This window comes from Tachypleus tridentatus, chromosome 3 (assembly GCF_004210375.1).
Source record: "Tachypleus tridentatus isolate NWPU-2018 chromosome 3, ASM421037v1, whole genome shotgun sequence".
Taxonomy (NCBI): domain Eukaryota; kingdom Metazoa; phylum Arthropoda; class Merostomata; order Xiphosura; family Limulidae; genus Tachypleus; species Tachypleus tridentatus.
The window spans coordinates 80,690,060-80,714,267 of NC_134827.1; the positions used below are offsets into that span (position 1 = coordinate 80,690,060).

The 24,208-nt window shown below is 34.0% G+C and overlaps 1 protein-coding gene across 4 annotated transcripts in view; it reads left to right on the forward strand.

Annotated features, from left to right (window-relative positions):
* Positions 1-3,499: 3,499 nt before the first annotated feature.
* The window catches only part of LOC143247327 (protein disulfide isomerase Creld1-like), a 29,582-nt gene continuing 8,873 nt past the window's right edge, over positions 3,500-24,208 (forward strand). For 2 of the 4 annotated variants that reach the window (XM_076495179.1, XM_076495182.1), the window contains exons 1-4: positions 3,500-3,638; positions 4,834-5,027; positions 8,895-8,977; positions 22,747-22,810. In XM_076495179.1, coding sequence (XP_076351294.1) covers positions 4,869-5,027; positions 8,895-8,977; positions 22,747-22,810 — 306 coding nt within the window. In that variant the 5' untranslated portion in view covers positions 3,500-3,638; positions 4,834-4,868. Of the gene's footprint in view, positions 3,696-4,833; positions 5,028-7,144; positions 7,416-8,894; positions 8,978-22,746; positions 22,811-24,208 lie in introns of those variants that run through there. The other 2 variants (XM_076495180.1, XM_076495181.1) reach the window with 2 other exon arrangements.

Here is a 24,208-nt window from a genome sequence, read left to right on the forward strand (position 1 = left end):
ACGAGAAACCCACTTCAAATAAAAATTTAATCTCAGAGTGGCTGGTATGGGGTATTAACACTTTTATTAATAAACAGAGAATGTTTCGACCTTCCTAGGTCACCTTCAGGTTAACAAAGAGAGTTTGCAACTGACCATTGCCAGACACATATCTTAGGGACTATAGTATAAACAGGTAAGGGATTGTAGGGGGAAGTTGCAGTTCCTGCTTATCAATAAAAGTGTTACTAACCTTACCAGCTGTTCTGAGATATAAACATTAATAATATTCTTGATGTGGGCATTCTGTGGGAAGTGTTACAATAATCTTAAATCATATAAATATTCATCATAATTCCTTCATATTTACAGATTAAAAATGGATAGAAACACAAGGATTTTCAGATGGTTTTAAAAAAGGTTAATGTTAAAATATCTTGCTTTCATTTAAGATTAATTAACAGACAGTGAGAAGATGCCCAAGAACCACAAAAATGCTAATGTTACTCCTATTTTCAAAAAAAGTGCTAAGAATTGCCCTAAAATTTATTTGCTATTTACTTTTGCAGTGCAGAAAATTCTAGAAAGTATGATTAAAAAAGCTTTATAAAATCATTTAATGAATTACATCATAAGCAAAACCAAAATATATCCACCAAAGAGGTTTCTTGCCATTCTAAAATGTTAATGCTTTTCAGAATATGTTAACAGAGCAATGGAAAGGGCATAAAGTTTCATAAAGTTCTAGACAGAATATTGGCTAAGGATATCACATTGGTAAGCATTAGGTAAGGCAAATGATGTAGATTGTATAATGTTCAGGTGAATTACAAGTAACTGTTTATTCACTGAAGTCTGGTCAAACTGGACCCTTATTACTAATACTAATGTAGTGTCTTGGAGGTCAATGCTCAAGCCTTTGTGTTTTCTTATTTATATTAATGATGCTGACAGAAGCATAATTAGTAAATTGTAGTTTCATGATGACATTAAAACTCTTTAGTATTGTTATATTTATTGACAACATTTGAGGTGTTACAGAATAACTTAGATCAATTTATAAGTTGGACAAAACATTGACAAATTACCTTTAATCATAAAAATTGCAAGGTAATACATCTGGTATATGGTAACTTACATCACATATTCAATTTAAACACAAACTGACTCAGCAGCATAACTGAATAAAATAATCATGATTTAGTCACTCACACAGTCGAGGCTGTGCTGTGATATTGGTGAAAAAAATAAATGAATTTTTGAGCATATTTGTAATATATGTTGATTGAAAGTCAAAATAGGCAATTATCTCGGTCTGCAAACCATCAGTTAGTGTTCATCTGAAATACTGAGTACAGTTTTAATCTACTTATAAATACAAAAAGAAAGAAAGTAGATTTATTAAAGACAAAACCAATGAAGGGATTGCAAAGATGATCCTGCAGATATAAATGTATTTTAATTTGAGAAAATAATGGTAAAAAAAGATGCTATTGAAGTTTACAATACTACTTAAGGAAGGGATGGGTGGGATAAGAGAGGTCTGCAGGATTTCTCTCTGCTTTCTTCTGAGGAAAAGAAAATGATGTTACAGCTTCAAGTTTCAAAAAAGGGCAGATCCAGTTAAGATAGCTTTGATTTTTTAACAGAATTACGTTTTATTGAAATAGCTGCCATTCGCAACAATGCAAGCCAGCACCTTATAATAATTTTAAAAAGTAAATACTGTGCAAAGATTACCTTGAAGTTGAGTTAGTGGTGAAGATAAGGAAAAGGACACTTGACATTTACTAGCTTCAATCAATTATGTAATGTCTGTCTGTGAATTTATACAGCAACATTGTTGGTTTTGAAAGTAATGTTACTGTTATACTGTTAAATGTCAGAATACAGAAACAACAGTGATACTACATGTCAGGCAGTGATAGTGGCATGAAATAAGCCATTCGATCTTCAGAAATTTGATGATAAAAATATACTTTGTAAACTTAATTCTGCTTCCATCGTCCCTGGAATACTATTACTAGTAAAATAAATAAAATTTGACAAATTTACAAATAATCTTACAAGGATATCATACAACCTCAGTATGATAAGGTTCAAAACTAATAAACATCATTTTTTAATAATATATTATCTTGTACAATAATTTAGTATGGCACCTGGGTAAAAGGATTACAATTAGTGAATTAGTCCTTATTTATTTATTAACTCATTTCCGCATAACATATGTCGGAACATTTCTCAATTTTATTGTTTGTACTACTAGTATTAGTAGTTCTGCAAAACAAAAACCAGAAGGAATTTCCACAATTGTAACTAGATTTTACAATTAATCTGAGTGTAATAGTAATAACTTAAACTATACAACAAATAACAACTATAAATTACTAAAACTTAAATAAACCCATCATATTGTTCTTTAGCTTAAATTAAATAATTACTAACACAATTAAAATCATAGTCTCATTCCAACTTACCCGCTAATTTTATTAGTGCCACTTAACGACGAAAAACGTAAACACTTAAGTCAGTTACATTAAGGTTCAGACATTTTAAACACAACTAATTAAATACTCCTGTTAACCGATTTTCTTTTATTTTACATGCTTTAAAACAACTACACGCACACTGATAATAACAATTTAACTATATGAATGCAATAATCAGACATATCGAAGAACTAGCATGTAACTAAAAATAAAAATAAACAGCTTTCTATTATCATATTCTTTGCAATGTCATCTTTCCAATGCATTCAGTTTTAATCTTCTTTTTTCCGCTCTTGCTCATCATAATGTTTGCTTTCCGTTGAGTTATTTTACATTTACAAACCCTTTACAAAGGCTAACCATCAAATTGGAAAACAATCTAATATTGACTAAGACAAACAATCGCTATCATATCTCTGAAACTTACTCTATGTTTCTGTGATGACTGTAACTAGAAGTACTGAAGATATATAAATTATTATCTAATACACAATAATAAGAAAGCATAACCTCTAAATTAACGGATTTATTTAATTGTTTTTAAAATTTAAAGTTGCAATCTCGTTTAAAAATATTATAGTATTAACCCGCAGCAATCCTGTGTATATTTTGTTGTTTAAATTTAACACCATAAATTACGAATAAAAGAAAACACCGCTGTTTAATTAAATAAACATTGGTGCTAATCGCAAGACAACTTGAAGTTAAATATAATATCATACTCAACGTGTCTCAGAACGGCTGGCATGGGTATTTACACTTTTATTAATAAGCAGAAAACATGTTTCGACCTCTGAGATACATTTTTATTTCGAGTTGGTTTCTCATCATCAAGATTTATGCTCAAAGTAATTTTTAATAAAGAAAATAATGTTTCAAATTAACCATGAACCAGTTTCGAAACTTAAACTTAAACATAGTTCTATTGGGGGATAATAACTCAGCAGAAATACCATTTTGAGTTATGTTAGTAGATATTATTGTACTTGGTTTTTAATTATTTTTATTTTAAAATGCCGAAGAAAAGATGCTCCTCACGAGAGGACGTTACTAGCAAGAAGTCGTGGTAAACAATGATTGGAAAGTGTTTTCCTATTGAGAAAAGTTGCGGACGGCTTTTAATTTAACTCGTATATGTGTGATGTTTTACTTAGGTAATCGGTGATTGTACGTATATTTTTCTCTATGTCTATAAAATATTTTTGGTAGAAAGTCCTATGTAGAGTAAGTCTAATTTGTGAAAATTTTGTATGTTCAATCTTATTCGAGTTCAATTTTATTTTTAATTTAAACTAAAGTGCTATGTGTCTTGTGTTAAAACTAAGTAAAATGAAAATACTACTACTAGTAAAACTAAAAGTAAAATATTTTACAATGTAATTTACTTAAGATTTTATCTTAAATTCTGTATAGTTTTGCGGTTTCTTTCAATTGATTTTAATTCAATAATAAGCTACATTCATAATTTCAGAATTAAACTTGCCTCTGATACTTGTACCAGCATATGTACATTATCTGGAGAAATTGTACTAAATGGTTTGCGGTGAAAATGCTGGATGCAAAATATAATTGGTCGTGATGTGACTGAATTCATAACATGGTGATAGTGCATGGTGTAATTTAACTTGAGAATTGCCATACATGTTATAATTTCTACAGTAAGTATTTTTATTACTTTTTTTCACCTGAACAAGTTTTTAATAGACACCATGAAAACAATTTGGAGCATCCTAATTATCTTGTTTCTATCAGGCCATACGAGTTTGATTGTGTATTTCAGAAAATGCTGAATAAGTTATTTTGTCTTGGGATATCTGAGTTTGGTTGTAGTTTTCAGAAACTCCTGGTTTTCTTGCTTTGTCAGACCAGTTGAGTTTGGTCATAGATTTTGGATAAAGCTAGCTTCTTTTCCTTGTATTGTTTGTTTGTTTTTCATTCAGTTTTTGTGGATTTTTTAAAAAATATTCCCAGCTCTAATTATATTATTTGCTTTTAGAATTATTTTATTGATATAGTTTGTCCTAAACTTGGGATTAGTTATTTAATAGTTCAGTTACTAATGTAAAAATGTAATATTAATTATGAAAGTTACTTTGATGTTATGTTTTAATTTGTTAAATGTTGTAGACAAATGAAAATTCAAAAAAACAAATAAATAATAAAAAACAGTTAATATCATTGAATAGAAATATCTAGTCACTTCTCAATTCCTTATGAAAAGCAATGTCTAAGGAAAGAAACATGGATGAGAAAATGAATTACCATTGATAAATTGTTGAACTTCCAACTTTTCAAGCATACTAATAACTGAATTGATATGTTTTTGAAAAGATGTGTTATTTTGTGCTTACATGTATTTCAGATTAAAAAGGTACCTCTTGGGTTGCAAGGAAACAAATGCAAACTCAGTTAGTTACTGCTCTTATCCTGCTTTCAACTGGTGTGTCAGGAAATGAACCACCACAGTCAAGCTTCACGAAGACTATAGACCCAGAAAAACTACAATCTGTTTCAGCTTGTCAGGCCTGTCACATACTAGTCACTTCTTTTAATAAGGTAAATATCTACTCAGTTTAAGTTTTTCATAAATTAAAAACTTGCAGCATTTTAGATATAAATATCATTTGATTAAATATACTGATTAGCTCAAAAAGTTTAATAGAATGAAGTGTCTTGATAACATTTCACTACATATATTTCTTGTCAGTAACTTGGGAAAATACTTTATATTTATACAGGCTGCTAGTTGATCTATACTCTTTAAATACAATATACTGAATTTAATGACTAATGTGTGTTTCAGATGGTTATCTTTTATGTTCATGAATATTCACAAGATTGGATGGTAACCATTATTTTATAAATTTTTGTAGTTGAATGATGGATGATATTTGTTTTATGAACAATACTGTATTCACGGTACTGGATAGTGAACTTTGTGCTGCATGTAGACATGTTTTTACTGTATTAGAACAGGGTTTGACAGTACAGGATAGTGGACTTTATTTTATGTATTGGGTTGAAGAATAATTCGTGAGCCTTTTTTCAAGTTAAACAAATATTTTCATAAATGAAACGCTTTTGCAAAATATTTTATGTCATTTGGTAGATAATTTTTTGCTCTAATAGATGGTGTGTTTGATTTTCATATGTCTTTAACTTTTGCTTTCATTTTCAGCTCATTAAATGGACTGTCAAGTGGACAAAATTGAGCATTTTCAACACCATCTGCTTTTCGCATTTAATTTCTTGCAATTTCATTTAAAACAATGCATACTATATACCTAGGTATTACATGAAATAAAGTATCATAATAAATGTTTTGGGTGTAATGTGTTCATGCATTGAAGTATTGTATAGTCTTGCATGTAATGCTTGAATGAAATTATTTAAAAACGCTCACGAATTATTCCTCAACCTAATAGAATGGTCTGTCCTAACCTAAAATTTGATGTAGGCATAAGGTTTATGGTTGCTTTTGGTTAACATATTTAAGATTTCACAGAAATATATTGTGATATTTGTTTTTACATAGAAAACATTTGATGGCATTTCTTAAGTTTGTGCAATGATCTAAATTTTAAATAGAAACTTTCACAAAGTTTGTTTGGTAGGGATAGCTTTCCATGATGTTTGATGTCAATCTTTATTTAATGTTTGAAAAGTTTCACAGTGTTGGTAATGATTGTTTAAGGTGGACAAAATTTCATAAGGTTAGAAGACTGTTGTTTTATATTTATAGAATTCAGAAATTTAGGTGCAACTTTAATTTAAATAGACAAAACTTTATAAGGTTGATACTGGAAGTTAATGGTATTTATTGAAGTTAGTAAACCAAATTTTGTGCTTGTTTGAAGGGATGGAGTGAATCAAAGTTGTATGTTAATTGAATAAAATAATTTAATGAGTCTACTGTTTTAGTGTATTACTTATATAATACACTTCTCTTGGAGGTTGCCACTTGCACAAAATGTAAAGTATGTATTTTTATGACTAAAATATTTTCTTACAAGTTATATGTTAAACTGAACATTTCCTATTTGTAGATCAAATGGCTCATGTTAACTACCATAGTTACATTATGTTGTTATTTTCTTAGTTTGCAGTATTTCTCTACAAGAATATTGATAATTATATAATGAAAATGTGTTTAGCTATCACCAATAAAGATAATAAATATTTTATTTAAAAAATATCATGACTGCAGAAATAAGTAAGTAACCAGTAAGCCTTTTTATTTGCATCTTCTTTTTGAAAAGGATTAATATATAAGAAATATTCAGTGACAAGTGCAGTCATCATAATGTTTTACACTCATCATACATACTGAAACAGTAAACGTGTTTGATAAACATAATAAAACGCCCCTGTGTTGACAAACATAAATGCTGTAACTCATTAAACCACAGCATATGTGCCAGAAAATAAAAACATAATAATTTTAAACAACAACAACAAACATTAAGATACCTTTGTTAATCTATAAGCAATCTTCAATTATAGAAGTTCTTTGCTTATATGTATATATATAATTCCTGTGTCTAGGGAAACCACTTATGCCTAAAAATAGCAAAACTATTTTCTTACCAAATTTTATAATGTGTTCAACTTGTAACAGAGTTTTCATTCTTACTTATTCAATGTGACTAACTGTGTGAGTTTATATTTTTCAGGTTATCTGATTTCTCCTCATTGAAGAAAATTTTCATAGCTTTAAAACAGATGTAATTTAGTACACAAATAACAGTTTACAAATGAAAGAAACCTCTACAAAAAACTGTATTTAGCCTGGTGTGACATCATAATGTAATTGTTCTAAAGTTGTGTTTCATTGATAAAGGAGCAAACCATTTAATGTGGCACAGTAACAAGATTTCATTCAAAGCCTCTACAAATACAAAGGGAAACTTGAAAATTATGAAACTTGTAGGATCTCACTCTGTGGTGAGTGTTGCCTGGTTGGAAGTGCTTTCATTAAAAACTGTACTATATCCCATATATAAATTAATTAATTGTCTTCTTTTGTTGACACAAACTAGAAAAATTTGTGTCATGAGAAAGTTTATGAATACACTTTTATCTGATTTGTAGACATTTTATCATATTAAGACTTTAAAAAAATATAATTTTTAAGCTTTCTTTACACAGTAGGTTTGAAATTCTATGATTATCTTTGTACTTCTTCAATATTTAATTAAATATTTCCGAGATTTCTGAGATTATTGGTTAAAAGATTATGATTGAAATAATATAATGAAGGTTGTGTATGCTCTTTTTTATACTTAACACTGATGTAAACATTTATAAAATACAATAGCTGATGAGTGACCACTTAACATTGATTTAAACATTTATAAAATACAACAGCTGATGAGTGACCACTTGACAGTGGTGCTATAAAAATTAAATTTACAAAATGTGGTGTGTGGCTGTTGAACAGTACTGTAAACATTAACAAGTACACCGGCTGATGAGTATGTTATTAATGATGCTATGAACATTTAACATGAAAATAGTTGGTGAATTCTAATGTTAATATGTTTCTGTTCTTTTAGTTCTGTAACTGACTTTGAATGTTGATTTATAATGTGTGGTTTCTGAGACTTTTATGAAAACCAAATTTCTTGTATAACAACCATGTTAGCTACCTGTATTTAATGCTATGTAATGCATTATAATTTTAACATTCAAAATTTGTAAATATTCAAGTTTCTGAAGTTCCTGAGTAATAATCAATAAAGATAATCACAGTTATGACTTCCAAGGTTTGTAGCACTCCAACTATAGCAAACCAATAATATATATATTTTACTTGGCACTTTGCTTTGTTTATATTTATAGAAATGAGGACAGTGTCTCAAATCTTGAGCTTATGCAGCATTATAAATGATACACCAGTGTTTATACACACACATACAAAATTATTGATGGTTACACTTGAGAATTTTCTACAATTTTAGTGAACAGGTGGGAATTTTGTGATACATATTTAACACTGTAAGTTATGCACATTTTCAAATATAAATTTAACTTAAAGATTGATATTAAAACAGATATACAATAAAAAATCTATCACAAATACATAACAATTCTCTTTCACCTGTTTGTTAAAAGTCTTCATTCAATCTTGGAGTAAGTTTGTACTAATTTAATAGATGTTTGAGGTATCTGTAAATGCAGAAGGTTTTTTTTATCTGTTTGTTGGAAATGACCTTTCAGCCCTGAGAATAATTACTAACTAATGTAACAGATGTGTTGGATGTTTGTATCTATCATGAAACAAATATTTTTCATTTTAGATAATTTTAGTGTTATAAGCATATTTATAAGGACATCTGCTACTCTTTTCTATGGCTGCTGGTTTTAGAAGTATATTTGAAGTGATGTGTTATTGTTGAACACTCAGTTTGTTCACCTATGTAGGGATTACAAGCGACACTCCGGGGGAAACACGAGGGAGGTGATGCTCTGTGGGAAGAATCTAGACTTGGAAATTATGCAGATAGGTAAACAGTGTTGTTACTTGAGTAGCTAATAGTTAGAATAAATTTGTAATAGTCATGAAAGTTTGTAGAATGAATGGCAACTGCCTGTTGTGGAGATATAAGTGTAGAGGACGATGTTTTGAAAGTCTTCCACCTTTCATTCATCCACAATCCACCAGGACACTATAAAAGACCAACAACACCTTACACACACTGACCTGAAGACAAAAGGTGGAAGACTTTTGAAATGTTGTCCTCTACATTTATGTCTCTACAAAGTTTCATCATGAATACTCTGCCTGAACAATCTATCAAAGAAGTGTAATTGTTAGTTCAGGAAATTAAAAAAAATGCTGTGAATTTACACTTACACTGTATGCTACATCTGATAGAATGGATATTGTGTGTATGTTTAAGATATTTCTTCCTGATTTTGTTATATATTTTATGTATGATTATCAAAACATTTTACATACACGGTAACTATTTATAACTTTTAAGTTAATTTAATAAAATAGTAATTAACGTTAGTACAGTACATTCCACTCACATAAATAGCTATTCTCATTCAGTGCTGACCTATATATATGCAAAACAATATTTTGAGCATGCTACAAGTATTGAATCTCCCACCCATTTGGAATTGACTGATTCCAGTGCAAATTATTATCTGACAGCTCTCCACCAATAAGAGTGCAACATACTCTATTGACACTTGTGACTCCCTCTAATCAATTCTACCAAACTGTCACTTCTCATTTGGACAGTATTTGTGTCAAGAAGCTTTTATTTTTTGTGTTATTTAAAATCTAAAATAGTGTAGGTTCCAAAGTAGAATTTCTTCATTATTGTGTTTTTTAATCTTTATACAGTTGACAAATTTATCAGTTAACTTTAATTTCCCAGTCTTTTTTTTTTCTCTCTCAAAATCTCGTATTGTTTTTTTCTATGAAACATATGTGTTTAAGTTTATTTTTGAACTATGAATTCTGAGGTTAATGTTACTGCTTTGGGTGTCATATCTCTTACAAGCACCGTCACACTGACTGCAGATTGGGAAGACTCATCACTGCATTTGTTTTTATCCACCATGAGATTGATCATCATGTAAGCCAACTTCTTTCATCTGAAACTGCCCCACTTCTTTCTGAACAAGCTGAACCTGTTTGGACAGTTAAATATTTTGACAGCCTTTTTCCACAATTGGGTTTTGTGGTGTCTTCACAGATCCTTCTTGCAGAATCAGCTAGGCCTGATATTTATTGTTTAGACATTATTTCACAGGTAGTGATGTTTTGTCCATTTCCCCAATTTTCCGTGATCCTCATTTATCTTTTTTTGTATAATGCCCTTTCAGCTCAGTATTTGATTTTTCCCTCTTCCTTTCTATACTGAGCACTTTGTTTCTCGGTTGGTTGAGGGCACTATCATTTCTAGCACTTCACAGGCTATGGATAAGTTTGCATTAGCTTATCATCAATCTGGTTATCCTTTTTTTGATTCCCAGAAGTTGGCATCAGTTTTGCCTATTTGGGGGATGCAGTCCCCAATTTTCCTTTATATTTATCCCATGTCCAGGTTTTCCACTTCTGTCTCACTATTATTTCCCTTCTTTGGCATTTATCTGTTTTCCTTTTGCTTTCTAAGGTGATCCACAGAAATCGTAATGGTTTTTCATAGGAAAGCGTCTGTCTAATCTTTATACATGTTTATTGTCTTCAGCTCTTGTGTCACAAACGTGTCTTCTCTTTTTGTGGGATCTCTTGGGTAGAGACATGGTCTTGTCCCAGGTTTTTACCATCTCCTTGTCTCAGAGACTTATGTATGGCCCCTTTTCTGTGGTGATTTGTTTTTAGTGATGTGCCTGAAACTTTGAAGTCACATGTGGATTCATTGCATCAACAGTGTACCCTTTCTACTTTGGCTGCACATTTTTCACACTCATAACCGAGACAGGCTTCTTTTCTTATTTTCTGTCCTAGTTCTTCTTAGTCTTTACCTCTTCCTCCCCCCTCTGTGTGGATTACTGTATGTGGTGAGGGGACTTACCAGGGAAGGTCCTATTCTTTCAGTTTACCTCCTCTGGGATCTAAACATCCACCCACGTGTTTGCCACACATGGCAACCTGTGAAGGGGAGCAGAGGATCCTGGTGGTTGAGGGGTCCAACTCTAGCACACCACTTTGGCTTTGAATTCCTGTAGACAGGTGGTCAATCGGCTGGTCCACTCAGGCTAGGGTCAACCAAGTACCAGTGTTAGATGTTCTCAGTGGGTGTTGTGGACATTGTATATGATGCTGGTGTTTGGGTATAGTGGTCATGAAACCCTGGCACTGCTGCAGTGTCCTTGTTTGACATTGTAGTGCATCCCCTCATAGGTGGGGTCAGTGTGCACCGAAATTTCCCTTTCTTTATTATGGATACTCTAATTAAAAATCTTAATAAAATAGTGAAAAAACAGTCTATAGGAAAATGACCACATCTTGATGATTCTGAGCAGCAATTCTTACTGTCTGTACCACCTGTTGTACCTCATTTTCTTATATTGCATTCACTTAGACAAACCTTTAGGGCAAATGTCTCCCTTTTTTATTCAGAAGGGACAAGAGGGACTTGCTGGCTCTCCAAAGTCAGTAGAGAAGCTTTGATCTGGTGACATATTGGTGGAAACATCCACACCTCAACACAGTGAACTCCTCTTGCAATCAAAGACAATTGGGGATATACCTATTGAGGTTACACATCACGCTACTTTGAATTCATCATGAGGAGTTATTGTTGAGAGGAATTTGAAGAACATCCCTGAGTCAGAGATTCTTGCTGGTTTCTCCACCTAAGGAATTTCTGCAGTGAGGCATATATCTACTTGCAAAGATGGAATTATGATGCTGACTAATGTCCTCATTCTCATATTTACGTCATCACGTCCGCCTGCCGCCATCAAGGCATGTTATCTTAATTGCAGAGTACGACCACATATTCCAAACCCTCTCCGATGTTTCCAGTGTCAGTGGTGTGGTTACTGAACGATGTTGTGTCGTGGTCTTTGATGTGTGCTTGTTGCAGTGGCAAGGACCATGATGTCTACGAGTGTGAAATGGACCCTCATTGCATTATTTCCAATGTCTCCCACCCATCCTACTTGGTTGGAAAAAAAAAGAGGTGCAGCATTTGAAAACGATTCATAACATTACTTATCTTGAGGCTTGAAAATTGCTGTCCACCACCTCATCTCGGATGTATGCTGCTGCACTTCGTTTCACAACTACAGTGGAAGTGCAGACAGATCTCTCTGTGCTTCCAAAAGAATTGTTCTCAAAACAAATGAAAAGTCTTTTGATCTCCATGGTTAAAAACGTTGATGTATCAACCTCAACACCTATCTCTGTCCCTAACATACATTCCAACAAACCCCAAGATCCACATCCTTTGGTTCCAGGTACAGGCATTTCCTTGGATACATCTTCTTCTCCCACCCCAAGATGCAAAACAATCATTTATTCACATTCTCAATCACTGGAATCCCCTTCCAACAGGAAAGACCTGCCAAATCGACCCTGGGCAGGATCCATGGAGGTCAATAGACTACCCTCAAATAATGACAGTAAAAAAAAAGATGTGGTCATAAATAGAAGGGTTCTCCACCCAGTTTGCCTACATGTAAATAAAAATGACTTCCTTGATAAAATGGAACTGTTGAGGTTTATGTTCTAATCTGAATGACATTAAAACATTGATTGCTTCCTACCATCCCGTTTGTCTTTCCTTACAGGAAACATTTCTGAAACCTGCCGATACAGTCACCTTTCAGTGATTTTCTTTGTACAGAAATGATAGGCTGTGTGATGGATGAGTGCATGGAGGGGTGCCTGTTGGTTGATCAGCATGTGCCCACCATGTCTTTGCCACTTGACACACCCTTGGAGGTTGTAGCCATCCGTGTTTCCTTGGGCCATACCATCACTGTTTGCTCTCTCTGCCTGTCACCTGGAGAGATATATGGTCAATCAAACCTTGATGCACTCATTGAACAGTTGCCATTTCACTTTTTCATCCTGGGGGGCTTTAATGGACATCATCCCCTCTGGGGAAGTGCTGATATTGATAGGAGGGGTTGCTCTGTAGAGCATATGCTCTCTGATCACAACCTTTCTCCTTTCAATACTGGTTCTTCTACTTATTTCCATGCACCTAGTCAGTCCATCACTGCTATTGATCTCTTAATTTGTTCCCATTTTTCTTGGAGGGTTGACAATAATCTACGAGGCAGTGATTATTTTCCTATAATTTTGAGAGAGATTGGCCGTGGTTGATGCCACCCAACCTGCATACCCTGGTAGAAGCTGGATCAGGCAAACTGGCCCTCTTTCACTACTCTCTCAGAACTTGATCCTGCCATCATCTGTGGCAGCAGTAACTGACTGTATTATACAAACAGCTGCTCAGTGTATTCCTAAAACCTTGACACATTTTCCACTATATTCTCATCCATGGTGGAATCCTGCCTGCCACATGGCATGGAAGGCTCAAAAACAGGCCTGGGATACTTTCTGTAGATATCCTACATTCTCGAACTGCATTGCTTTCCAGCGGGGCCATGCACATGCTTAGTGGGAAAGACGTCAAAGTCAGAAGGAATCTTGGATTAAGTTCACAACCAGCATATCTTCTACCACCAGTTCCAAAGTCATATGGGACAAGATTCGAAAGGTCAGTGGGCAATATAATTCTGTCCCCCTCTTGATCTTGCTCTCTGATGGCCAGGAAGTAGCTGATACCTGGAGCATCACGGATACTCTAGGTGAAAGTTTTTGCCAGGTATCTAGCACTTCTACTTCTTCTTTCACCTTCTTAGCCATCAAACTCAGGCAGAGCAATCACCTCTTTCCTTTTGAGCTGATTGTCTCTATGACTGTAATCATCGCTTTACACTGGTGTAACTCAAACTGGCCCTTCATCAGTCTGGCAGTACATTGGTTGGACCTGATAATGTACACTATGGCATGCTGTGCCATCTATCTCCTGCTTCTTTTTCTGTTCTTCTGATTGTTTTTAATCAGATCTGGTAGGAGAATGTTTTTCCTGATGCCTGGCACCAGGCTGTTATCCTACCTTTCTCTAAGTCTGGGAAGAATCTCAAGATTCATTTCAACTACCATTCAATTGCATTGACAAACTGTCTGTGTAAGACCTTAGAGAGGATTAGTAATGCTCATTGTGTTTGGTTTCTCAGATCAAACAACCTCTTCTTGCCCACCCAGTGTGGGTTCCGATGACAGTGCTCCACTATGGACCACCTGATTTGACTTGAAACATCAATCAGAGAAGCCTTTCTCAAATGACATCTTGTATCAGTATTCTTTGACATTGAGAAGGCTTATGATACAACATGGAGGTATGGCATTTTGCGAGATCTTGATATATATGGGTTACTTGGCCATTTGCCCATTTTTATTAAATATTTCTCAATGGACAGGAGATTACAACTTCATGTGGGTTTGACACTTTCCCGTTCTTTTCTACAGGAACTTGGAATCCCTCAAGGCTGTGTTTTGAGTGTCACACTTTTCAATATAAAAATTAATGCCATCACTGAACAACTCCCTCTCACTGTTGCAAATGGCTTCTATATTGATGACTTTTGCATCTCGTGTCAGTCAACAAGGTATATTAAGCAAATGGCTTTAACTTTTCTCTCTCTAAACCCGTTTGCATGCACTTTTACCACCAGCGGGGTATTTGTACCAATCCTGAACTCTGTATTGGTGAAGTTGTGCTGCCTGCAGTGCCTGAGACAAAGTTCTTGGGGCTTATCTTTTACCTTTATACCACACATCAAGCAGCTACGGGTCAATTTTACAAGAGCACTAACATCTCCCGTGTTATCTCTTCTATCACTTGGGGAGTGGATTGATGTTCTGTGTTAAAGATATATCGTGCTCTTATTCGATCGAAACTCTGCTATGGATCACTGGTCTATGACTCTGCCAGATTATCGGCCTTAAAGATGCTGGACCCTATTCATCATTAAGAACTTCAGCTCTGCACTGGGGCTTTCTGCACTTCCCCAGTTCAGAGCTTATACATAGTCTCATGAACCTTCTTTGCACCTCTGACATTTGCAACTGTCTGTACTATATGCTTTGCAACTTCATTCCTTACCAAAGCATCTCACCTGGGGCTGTGTTTTCCTTTTGGCCTTTGTATCCAGACACAGTTGGATGAATTGGGTCTATCCTTGGATGCCATTGCTGTATTCACTGGTCAACCCATCCCACCATGGCTTCTCACAGTCCCCAATTATGGCCTATCTTTAAGTCATCTGAGAAAAGTAGACACTCCTGATTGGAAATACTGTCTGCTATTTGCTGAACATCTTTCAAACCATCCTTCCATTCTTATTTATACAGATGGTTCGAAATCAGGTGGCTGTGTCGGCTCGTCCATGGTTTGTTGAGGTTCTGTGGTTGTAAGCAGAATCCCCTTTACAGCTTTTGTGTTCACTGCTGAACTGTATGCCATTTCTCTTGTCCTGGATCACATAGAAGCTAAGCAATACTCAAACTGCACTATTTGTACTGACTCATTTAGTTTTCTACTGGCCCTTGGATTGCTTCCCATTAGTTCACACCCTGTTCTCACCAAAATTCAAAACCAACTGGCCCATTTCTTACTTCTGTCCAGTTTTTTATGGATACCGGGGCACATTGGTATTTGCAGAATGAGCTTGCTGACACAGCACCTAAGTCTATCTGCTCTGGCACTATCACCACTATGCCTGTTCCATACATGTATTTAGGGCTCGGCTCCATGCCAGCTGGCAGTCAACTTGGAGTGAGCAACATGAAAACAAGCGTTTCCAAATAAAACCCTATATTGGACTTTGGCTGTCTTGCTTCTGTAAGGATTTAAAAGAGGAAGTTGTTCTAACTAGACTATGCATTGGTCACAGTTTTTTAACTCATTGTTTTCTTTTATCTGAAACATGCACCAGTGTGTAGTTTGTGTAACACTCAGATCAAAATAAGCAACATTTTACTTTCTTATTGTTGTTACAACTCTCAATGACGGGACCATTTTAAATATATTCTGTCCTAAGGTTTGTCCATAACGTTAGACAGTATTATTGGTAATTGTGACACTGTCTGCCTTGGTAATGTTTTTAGTTTTTTAAATGCCATTCATCTTTTTAATGCCATTTAAGTTTCTACATTTATTCTTTACACCTTTTTATTGTGGCTCTATTTTAAAAATTACAGTTTATCTAGTTCGATTTGAAATTAGAAACTGGCCATAACATTAAGTAATTCGTAACCAGGACTGGAAAGGCCAACTTCAGGTGACTTATGCTGCTGTTTGAACTACACATTAGTCATCCTGGCAAGTTATTATTATAATTTTGCTCCACATCTTTTAAAACATTATTACTTTCCTTTTTGAAAATTGCTATAATGTCAAATAATTCAGAACCAGGAGTGGAAAGGCGAACTTCATGTGACTGACGGTGGTTTTATTACTTAACTCTTAGTCTTCCTGGTGAGTTATGATATTTACTGTTATGCTACAGAAAGTCCTTTACAATTTGAATTACTGTAGTTTTTCTCTTACTGTTGTAGACTAGATGTAAAAATTGGTTATATGCTATTTATATGCTTTTTTTTTTCTTTTACCTTAATTTTCTTTTATGAATTTTACTAAATTTACTTTTAACTTTTTACTGGATGTTTGGCACAAACATCCTAGCTGCTTTATGCCATAAAACATTAAATCAACCAACCAACCTCTTCTTCCATCCAGGGTTTCTTAAACTTGTAAATGGTCACATTGCCAAAAGTAGTAGTGGGCTGTGGTCCAGTGGGGGGCTCACTTGTCCAGATTTGTTCCCCTTATGCCACAGCTCCATTGATCATGTGTTTTTTACCTGAGGGACCTGTCCTACAGTTCCTTTTGCCCCTCCTTTATCTGAAGTACCCATTTCCTTGTGATCTAACTACCAGTCTACATCTGTCTGATGCTGTTCAGGATTATCTATTCCAACAGATCATCATCTTTCTTCCAGGCTGTTTGTCATTTTTCACCCATAGTCATGAAACTATCTTCAATTTGTTCACCGTGGAATGGTTTATCAGTTTCATGTACTGCCCTTTGAGCTTGCTTCAGCCTTGGTTTGTTTTTCTTCTGTTGTATTGTCAAAGCATTTGCCCATCACTTGCATGCTCAAAGCTTGTGTTTCCATCATTGCATTATTGATTGGCTGCTGTTAGCTAGTTCTGAACAGGAATTCAACCACCACACTCATTGGCTGCTCCTGGTGGTAGCTCATATATGCTGGTTAATCAAATTGGAAAATTCCTTCGTGTTGACTACCCAGTATCTTGTTCATTTGGATGTTTTTTTCAACACCCATCTCGTTTCAGCCCAATCTTCTCCTCTTCAATTTCATTCTGTGAAGCTTTCAGCTCTCCACACCATTAGTGTTCACTCTGTATATTTTGGGGGGATGTGGTTTTCCATGGCAACCATGTGTCATAAGGTCACACATACATGAGGCCTCTTCACAATCAGTGCAGTTTTGTGCAGGACTATTTGAAGGCTTTTATTTCTCTTTTTGTTACATTTTTGCAATCTACATTTGTGGTTCAACAAGATTAATGCATTACCAGTTATCCTGCATCTTCTTACTCATCCGTATTTACACATTTTCATGGATGCATCACTTCAAGGCTTGATGAACAGGAAGTTTCAGGACATTGGTCATATCAGATAAACATCCTAAAGCTTTTAGCTACACATCATACTCTGGTTCATTTCCTCCATCTGGCCAGGAATTGTCTGGTAATGATACATTCTGAATATTCTACATTGATGGCTTATTTAAGTCACCAAGGCAATGCCTGTTCTCAGTCCCTATTTTTTCATACTTTGGATCTCTTTTTATGAGCCCACACACTTGATATTTGTGTCATTGCATGTCATATTCTGGGTGCTTTCAATCTTTTTGACAGTTGGCTTTTCCATCCAGACAAAGTGGTCTCTTTATCCTCTTGTTTTCCAGTGGCTTTCCTCCAAAGGGGTTCTCCTCACCTCAGTATGTTTGCTGTGTGTCCATCAACATCAAAACACCTCTGTTTTAGCTTCTTGTTTACCATCTATGTGTTCTAGTTGTAGATGCTTTCAGTCAGAATTGGACCAATAAATGTCTTTATGTCTGTCCTCTCATGCACTTTCTTCACAGGGTGATTTTGATCATCCATGCTACTTTGTGTCAATTCATTCTGATCACTCCTTACTGACCAGTTCAGCCATGGTTCCTGCAGCTACTCCAGGTTCAGACTACCTCTCTGTTACCTCTTCCTCTTAGTTCATCCCTTCTTCTGCATTCTTTGCCACTGGTGTTTCATCCATCCCTTCATGTCCTATGTCTCATACGTGGTTTGTTCCAGTGGATAGCATCTTTACTAGCTAGTTCCTTTCACACTTCCTAGAGGGAGATTTATTAATGTAAATGAAAAGTTTTCTGCCTGTAGTCATTGGGTTATGGGTTTTCACCCACTCAATTCACTGTTCTTCATATTATGGATTTTCTCACTTGATCCTTTCTGTCCACTTGACCATGGGTTATCAGTGTGCTTTGTCCCATGCTTTGTGGGCTGTTCTTCTAGTTTAAAATGTTAATGTGATCCTTCTCTGTCTTATCTTGCCTTTCCTCAAATTACTGTGTCTGAGCCCATTGTTTCACCTCTCCCTTAAAATTTCTTTCTTTTCTCTTCATAGGCTATAGATGTTGGGGATCAAACTTATTTGTTGTTAGTGTTTGATGTACTATTTATCATTCCACATATATATTCCTTTATATGATCATTCATTCCTTCCCAAAACTTCAGTGGCTTGAGAGGATAACTCCTTTATTTTGCTGTTGTCCTTTTTTTCCCATTTCCTTCCTTTATCTTCTGTTTCATGTAGATAGATTTCTATATTCTGTAAGTGCTTTTCACTGACATGTTGCCCACATAGCTTCTTTCCATGGTGACCAATCTCACATCTCTATTCATTAGCAGACATCCTCTCTTCATCATTTTTCTTCTACCTCTGTCACATGTTGGGCTCAGATTTTATTTTGATTGGGTTATTATTTTCCATTTTCTTCCCACATTTTATTCCAAGTGTCTTCTCTTCAAACTAGACAGCTTACATTTTCATTGGCATCTAATCTTCGTTGTTCATTGGAGGAAATTTTTCAATTGGACATGTGAACTATTCATTATATGTTCATATCTCACTATTTGCACTGGATCATGGTATCTTCTTTGGGTTATCGTCTTTCACCCGTATCAGTTCTTCAGACTATAGTGAGATGTTGATTAAATATCTTTTATGTCTCTTTCTTTTGGTTTATTTCTACTCCTTGTATGGATCCCACTCTGTGGCAAGTGATGCCTGACCAATTATTCTTTAGCCATTCAAATTCACAGGGTAAGATCAGGTTGACTTGCATGTTAGGATTTCTATGGCCTTAAATTGCACATTGCTGAGATGGGGTGCTCCACAAGATTACTTGTAGGTTTATCCTTTGCATGTGTTTGCTTCATTAATTTGCCTGTTCTAAACCATACTCACCTGCGGGCTACATGGGTAAAGCAGAAGGGGATAGTTGCCCATTCCTGCCATGCATTGTATTGAATAATTTTGTATTTTACAAAATATGGTTTATTGGTCACCAATTGCACTGTCTCAGCTATTTTCATTCCTCCAGACTCTCCACTGTGCTTCCCTTCCCTTTTCTCTTAATGGGGTTTGAAAGTCCTTACCACTTTCTAGTTCCAAGTCACTGGGATGGTAGACCATGGAAGCATTCTCCTTTTAATGAAATACAAATATATCATATAAATAATTCAAATATTAATTATTATAAAGCCATTCATTAGAGAGTAGGGCAGTGGTGTTCTGTTGGCATAGGTGACAAAATACCTTCCCCCATGTTCTATTAGAGTGAACCATCAAATTTGCAGTTCACACTTCCAGTTGAGATACCTCATACTATTCCCATGTGGACATTAGTTTTCAGTAGCTGGATTTTGGATTTAGAACTGAATCAAGCAACATACGTCCTCACACATGTTATAAATATCTAATCCATCTCTCATTTACACTTTTTTCTCCATCTGTCTTGTGGGTCATTATGAAGGTACTTAAAGATTACTACAGTTATTCCATTTCTTGAAGTTCTTATTCTGAAGATGTTCTTGTGATTGGGGCAGTTCCTGTCATTTTAAATTTAAGTGAAATGGTTTACATTATGTAGATATCTGTTTAATGCCAGATGTTAGGCTTCCAGATTGATCAATCAGTTTTTCACATTGTGTTATCATGGATCAGGGGATACAAGATTCCTTCTTGTCTCAGGAAATTAGGTGAAGATGATACTATCCTCTTTCCATAAGGATGTTGGTACCCATTCTCCAGGTTTTAGATTGTAGTTGATGTATCAAGAGTATGATCCTTATCCTACCCTCATGGATATTGGTTCCCAGTAGGATGGGTTTTAGATGCAATTGATTTGCTGTGTATGATTTGTTGCACCCAAGCCAATCTATACCTGGGGGCACATTCTTTTAATCTTACCCTATTTTATGTTTTCTTGGGTTGAGATGAACAAATATTACATATTTCAGATCCATATCCTACTGTAGTTCTTTCTCACTGTGTTGGAAATTATAATATTCCTATACTAAAAATTTATTTCCAATAGATACTTACCTCCTCTCACACTTTCTTCCCACTAAAATCCAATGCTTTCATTTTCTGCCCATGCTCGAAGTGATAGTTTGTTAGAATTGAATAGAGGGAGTCTCGTGCATTGAGAGAGGATGCCTCACTCTTATTAGAAGTTTTTCACATCATGGTTTGCATGCAAGGCAAATTAGAATTAGTCAATTCCAAATGGGTGGGAGCTTCAATACTTGTGGCATGCACACAAAAAAAATTTGCATGTAGAAGACAGCACTTAATGAGAATAGCTATTTATGTGAGTTAAGATAAGTACGTATTTATGTGAGTTAAGATAAGTACGTATTTATGTGAGTTAAGATAAGTACGTATTTATGTGAGTTAAGATAAGTACCTATTGGACAGGACAAAAAATTATAACATTTGATTCATTAAACTGCCAGTATTTTGCCAGATGAAGTATTTTTGGTTTAAAGTAACATGTTTATAGTGATTTATACTGTTAAATGTATTGTTATATTTCAAATTATCTATGAAAAGGTAATTTGTAAATGTGTGTGTATGTCTAATGTATATACATTTTAGTGAAATTAAATAATTACATCCAAATGAAGTTAAATGAATAAACAAAATCATGAAGAAGGACTGCATGAAAAACAGCAAATCCCAACCTCTGATCAATTGTATTATAGCCATAAATTTTCAAGCCATAAACAAAACACATTAACATGAAACAAAATATGCTACATATTTTTAAAAAGGATCCTAGGGTACAAGCTGTAACATGGGATTATAAAATGTATCCTAGGTTTTGGAGGTGACTGCGAAAGTAGGACCCATATCAGTCTTAACTTCCGATTTGCTAGTCTTATATAAGAAAATTAGAGATTAGGAGAGCAAGATGTGGATACTCAAGCCCTTCAGTGCATGCAGACAGTTGTGGGAAGGTGACTGCTCTCTCAAGTTAAAATAAGAATAAGTAAAAGTTAAACATAAAATGATGAAAAATAAATAAGAAAATGATAAAAATGAAAATAAGATACTACCATTTGTGGGTAAGTAAGAAAAACTTACCTCTTGAAGTTAGCATTACTTCCTCAAATATGGTAGAGGCATTAACACGAAATCAGTAAAGTGATAGTTTACTGTAACTATTGTGCTTTTACATGTGGCCTAAGGTGTACATCTACGTAAAGTAGTGCCAAGTTCTTAGATAACCTAATTTTTAACTAAAAATAATTTTTAGTAGTTTCTCTGACTTTACATTCTTTGTATTTATTTAATACACATTTATCAAAAATATATGTATTAATATCATTTTATGAATTACATTAACTTCTAAAGCTAAATAATGTGTATCTGTATTAGAAATTGAAGTATTTTCAGTTTCTAATTCTGTTGGATAAATGGTGTCAGTAACATTATATATTTCAGAATTATTTATGCTAATTAAATCATCAGTATATCTGAGTTAAAGTAAAAATATCTGGATTTGCTTGTTATTGACACTATTTATCCAACAGAATCAGAAATTAAAGATACTTCAATTGGAGGTTAAGACTGATAGATGGTGTATCCCCACTGCAATGTGGGTCCTTCTTCCACAGTCACCTCCAAAACCTAGGATACATTTTATAATCCCATGTTGTAGCTTGCATCTGAGGATCTTGTTAAAAATATGCAGCGTATTTTGTTTCATGTTAATGTGTTTTGTTTATAGCTTAAAAATTTATGGTTATAATATTTATATACATACACACACAATTTCTAGTTAGATCAAAACAGTTTTGAAGAGACAAATTTTAGGAAATGTACAAACACTATAAGTAGATGTTTATGTTTTATATTGCCCTTGGTTATGCAAATAGATTTTGTTTGTGGTGCAATGGCTCTCAAGAAATACTAATATTTTTATATAGCATAAATCAGTTATATTTGATTTAGGTTCTGATAACAATGAATGATTTAATTGAGATGCATTTACACACACAAGGATATAAATAATTTCAATTTAATGTTTATAGGATTCATTTGCAAGCTTTAATGCTCAATTTGTTTTTCAGTGAATTAAGATTTGTTGAAATCCAAGAAAATTTGTGTTTAGATGTTACAAAAGGCCAAATTCAGGTAAGTCACAATCCTAATAGACAAAGAAAAAAATTTGTTTCATTAAAATAGTAAGAAGTGATAATTGTAAGCTATCGTAAGTGTTATCAAGATTCAGAAATTTGGCTTTTTTCTTGGACCTGCCCTTTTCACACGCTATCATGCAGTGTAACTTACTGTTACATCGTATGTTGTTGTTTTATTCAATTGTGTATTTAAATTATGTAAATGTCTCCTGGATGTTGATAAGGTTTTTACTGACTTGTTTATTGTAGAATGCACTGCTGGCTAAATGAAATTCTGTTTATGAGGTAATATTGTTGTTATATTATCATTTTTGAAATATTTTAAAGGTTAATATATAACACTATGTAACACAAATTTTGTTCCTGGATAGTATGTGCTATTTTTTAATTTCTTGTGCTGTAAAAGTACAGAAGATGGCCATTATTCCCTTCAAACTTTACTTTTGTGGCCTGGATAATGAAACTTAGAAATTAACCTATTTTCTATGTAAAACGGGCAAATTTGCAAATTTTCATTAACATAAGGTCTGAATAAAACAACATATGAATGAAGATTTATATGTATTTATAGTAAAGTTATACAAAAATGTTTAGAAGTGAGTAGTTTTTCGAGATTTGAGACTGTAATATAAATCACTTTCACGTGTCAGTCCCCAAATATAGTCTCCCATCATGTTTTGTTATATGCTCCCAGGTCACAAAAGCAAAGTTTGAAGAGAAAATAGTTTTTTCCATTTACTTTGGGCATAAGCAATTGGGAAATTACATTTTCTGCCAAGAAACAAGAAAAAGTAAAAATTTTATTGCATAATGTAATAGGCAATTAAAAATTCTAAAATGTTTGGTTTAATACCAGATAACTTTGAATTTTTAACTTTCTTTTATGATATCAGTTTTCAAACTGCCATTGAAAATTAATGCAATTCTTCTACATGAAAATGTACCATACAACCCTGTCTTATTAGGGAATTAATAAATCAAAAGAGACCCCACCTCTGAGAAGAATCAGAGCAAGTATTCCTACAATTATAATGGTGACACATTTATTATACAAAAAAATAATTACTTTTGCTTGTAATACAAGCATATAAATAATTATTTAACTCTCAGTTTGAACACAAGCTTGTTCAAGCTCAATTTGTTTCAGTTTTAATTGGATTTCTAACTTTATCACTTACTCTGATTGGCTGGTGTAGACACTAGAGTATTCTCTTAATGCTTCCTCAGACAACGAATCATCATTGATTAATAATGCAACAAAGCACTTTTGAAAATCATTTTTTATCATTTATTTTTAACCTCTAATTCTAAAATTTTGGCAACTTTATGCAGTTCAGTTTCATTATGTTTTTCTGGTTGTTTGGGGGGGGGGGGTGATTCAAGAAAAATTTGA